Genomic DNA, 2,896 nt, shown 5'->3' on the forward strand with positions numbered 1-2,896 from the left:
TATATTCCTCCAATCGCTACTGAATAGCGAATGTGAATTGGTTATATTGATGGCAGTACGAAAAATAAATCAGCTAAGATATCTGGGATTCTGTTATCAGTGAATGACGCGGCATCATTCAAGGAGTGAGAGATTGAATCCTCACTTCCTATGGCTCTGGTCCACTGGTATAAGTGTCGTCGGAAGGGATTGGCGATGCCAGTAGTCAGTACTTGGTACGTTAACTTAGAATATAGGGAACCTTAAGCCTGAACACCGCCCAGGGGGCTTTTCTGAAGTCGGAATACTACTTGACCCACAATTATCACTTTATGGCCGGAGATGTCCTTTCTATGGCCGCATTCGCTGCAGTAGCGATCGTCTTGTCCAAATTCCCTGTTAGGTTGCAAAAGTAATTTAGGTCTTCCATCAGCGTATAGTTTTGGGCATTAAAAGTAAAATTCATATTTTTCTTCGCCTATTAGGCAAGCTAAAGAAATACAAAATTCTCACTGCCTTTTGTGTGACAAACTTGAGGTTGAACATGGATACCCCAATTCAACTCGTTGAAAAAATGCATCCCATGCCGCAGAATGACGGTAGTATTCTTAGAATGCTTTTAAACGACACAACTATAGGAGCTTCGCGCACTATTCAGGTTGTATTTATTACATCACAAGCACGTGGTCCAGTGCATGATCTCGAAAGACGACCCTCTCGATGATAATACACTTCACACTTATATCATCTTACAGGAGTCCGCCTTACACGTGTTGTAAACTAGTCAAACCAGTCCAATGATCACTGCACAACTCCCGCGGTGAACTCAATGGCGTTTCACTCTTTACAGCGCAACCAAAACAGTAGGACAGCAAACACCAATCCACAACGCCATACCACTGGTGTGATATACTCTGGGATACGGTTAAAGATATTACGGACACTTTCGCCACAGGTTCAAGGGCCACTCTCGGCATATCATCGCAGAACTAAAGACAAACCAGCAAAAGACTCATTCCCTCACCCAAACATGGAAACAGCAATGTACAATAACTGCTAGGGGTAGTGACCACCATATCAGATCAGATTTGATATATGTGGGTTTCAAGACACATACACACTGAAGATCATACATAGCAGCAAACAAATCTGCTCACCACTATTGAGCCAACCGCTTTTGACAATGACTTACCGGCCGGAAACGACATACAAAAGGAGAGTCATCAGAATACCAACAAAAGAGACGCGCAAATGCAACAGTATACACACACCCTGATGCACGCACACACACACGCGCACACATTCACGGAACATATCAGACACTTCCACAAATCCCACGCACGCACACATACTGGAAGTAAACAAACAGGCCCACATGCACATTCATTGGTAAGATGATTGAGTGTGCGGACCACTACTCATGTGTACGGCATGGACATGTGCATACATATATAGTCGAGAATTCACGTGTCGATGTGAATCACTACACCAAACCGACCAAATTGGACGGACACCTCATGAGGTTTGATGCACATATGCGCAATATAAGAACATTGTAGTGGCTACTAACGGCACGCAGAAGAGTATCCTGAAGTGCCGCTTGACTTACAGATTTTATGATCTCCAGTTACAGCGTACTTCAGAGCCAGCTCCTGCGGCTCCTCACACACAAACACGTATTCTGATACCGACTCCTGTGTCGCGCTTTCACTGAACTGTGTTGTGCGAAAAGAGTTCGGATATTTATATCCCATCGGATTGTTCTTTCTCTCTCTCTCGGAAGTTCATATCGAATCTTCCTCGGTTGAGATTGTTTTTGATAACGTTTTGCCACTACGCCATAACTGATCTCAATACCTCACGACAGGTTCAATCGCCGTATATGAATGAAAATAAAACTACCTCTGTCAAGACAGAAGTTTGGGTGGTACTTAAAGGCTTATGCATATTAGATGGCAGCCTCAAAGACGAAGGAATGGATCAAACAGAAGATAGATGCGATGAAGCGCTAGGTCGCGTATCTAGTACTGAACACTTGCGATGCTGAAAAATAAACTGACCAACACGTTTTGACCTTTCCACATATAGTTATACGCATACACACACAATATAATAAGTTGTGATAGCATACACGCACACACTCAGTAGCCTATGCACGGGCGGGCAATTAATAAGAACAATACCTTCTCCTTATATTCGTCCTGTGTTAACACATCCACTACACTGACACAGCCCAACAGGCAGCTCTGCGGATAAGTCTCGGGAAACGGTAAGTCTCGTTCACCGTACATCGAGCGATATTGGCTCTCCACTGCCTCGATCTGTGAAGGCAAACAAGTCATGTAAGCCTGAGCACAACACCAGCGGTCGTAATCTCAGGACAACATTGTAGGGAACTGTGCGAATACAATTCACAGTCGAATATGGAACAACCCCAACCAGGGAGAAAACGAAATGACGGTACACTTTGAACTTACAGGTACTTCGTTGCACAGTATGCCAGAACACAATTCTTCAGCTTCACAGACGCCTCACTATCTGAGCTCGCATATATCTTAACAGAACATACTCATAGTACGTACAAAGTTATCAATGTATAAATACCAAATACACATATGAATACATTCAAAATCGGTTATATGTCAACATCGCTATGTAGCAGAGGGTACTGTCATGTTTTGTACAAGTAACCGGAACGGGTTTACTGGTACAGACCGAGGACATAGTACATTCAAGTGATCTCGGCCTCGCTATCGAATATGAACAAACTTGAACGTACTTTGACTTCACCGCTGCATACATACTTCTTCCGGCGTTGGCTCTTTAACAGTGGAAGCTATCCAGAGTCGTCCCCTGTGGTTCGAGTACCATCCTCTCCCCTCAACAGTTTTGATGCCTTGTACGAGCAAAGAGGCCC

The 2,896-nt window shown here is 43.9% G+C and overlaps 1 protein-coding gene across 1 annotated transcript; it reads right to left on the minus strand.

Annotated features, from left to right (window-relative positions):
• On the minus strand, positions 1-2,372 carry SARC_13780 (hypothetical protein). Its single transcript, XM_014292088.1, has 3 exons — positions 2,163-2,372; positions 1,589-1,694; positions 1-375 (listed from the first exon to the last, which is right to left on the minus strand). Exons 1-3 carry the CDS (start codon positions 2,319-2,321, stop codon positions 305-307), a joined length of 336 nt encoding a protein of 111 aa, XP_014147563.1. The 5' UTR covers positions 2,322-2,372; the 3' UTR covers positions 1-304.
• Between the last annotated feature and the right edge of the window lie 524 nt (positions 2,373-2,896).

This window comes from Sphaeroforma arctica (genome assembly GCF_001186125.1).
Source record: "Sphaeroforma arctica JP610 unplaced genomic scaffold supercont1.3731, whole genome shotgun sequence".
NCBI lineage: Eukaryota > Ichthyosporea > Ichthyophonida > Sphaeroforma > Sphaeroforma arctica.

Excerpts from the sequence above, each read along its gene's own strand:
- SARC_13780 (XM_014292088.1), bottom strand. The coding sequence starts at position 2,321 with ATGACTTGTTTGCCTTCACAGATCGAGGCAGTGGAGAGCCAATATCGC. Across the intron at positions 1,695-2,162 it reads AGGACGAATATAAGGAGAAG|TTCAGTGAAAGCGCGACACA; the intron begins GTATTGTTCTTA and ends CGCACAACACAG. Across the intron at positions 376-1,588 it reads AACTGGAGATCATAAAATCT|GGAATTTGGACAAGACGATC; the intron begins GTAAGTCAAGCG and ends GCAACCTAACAG.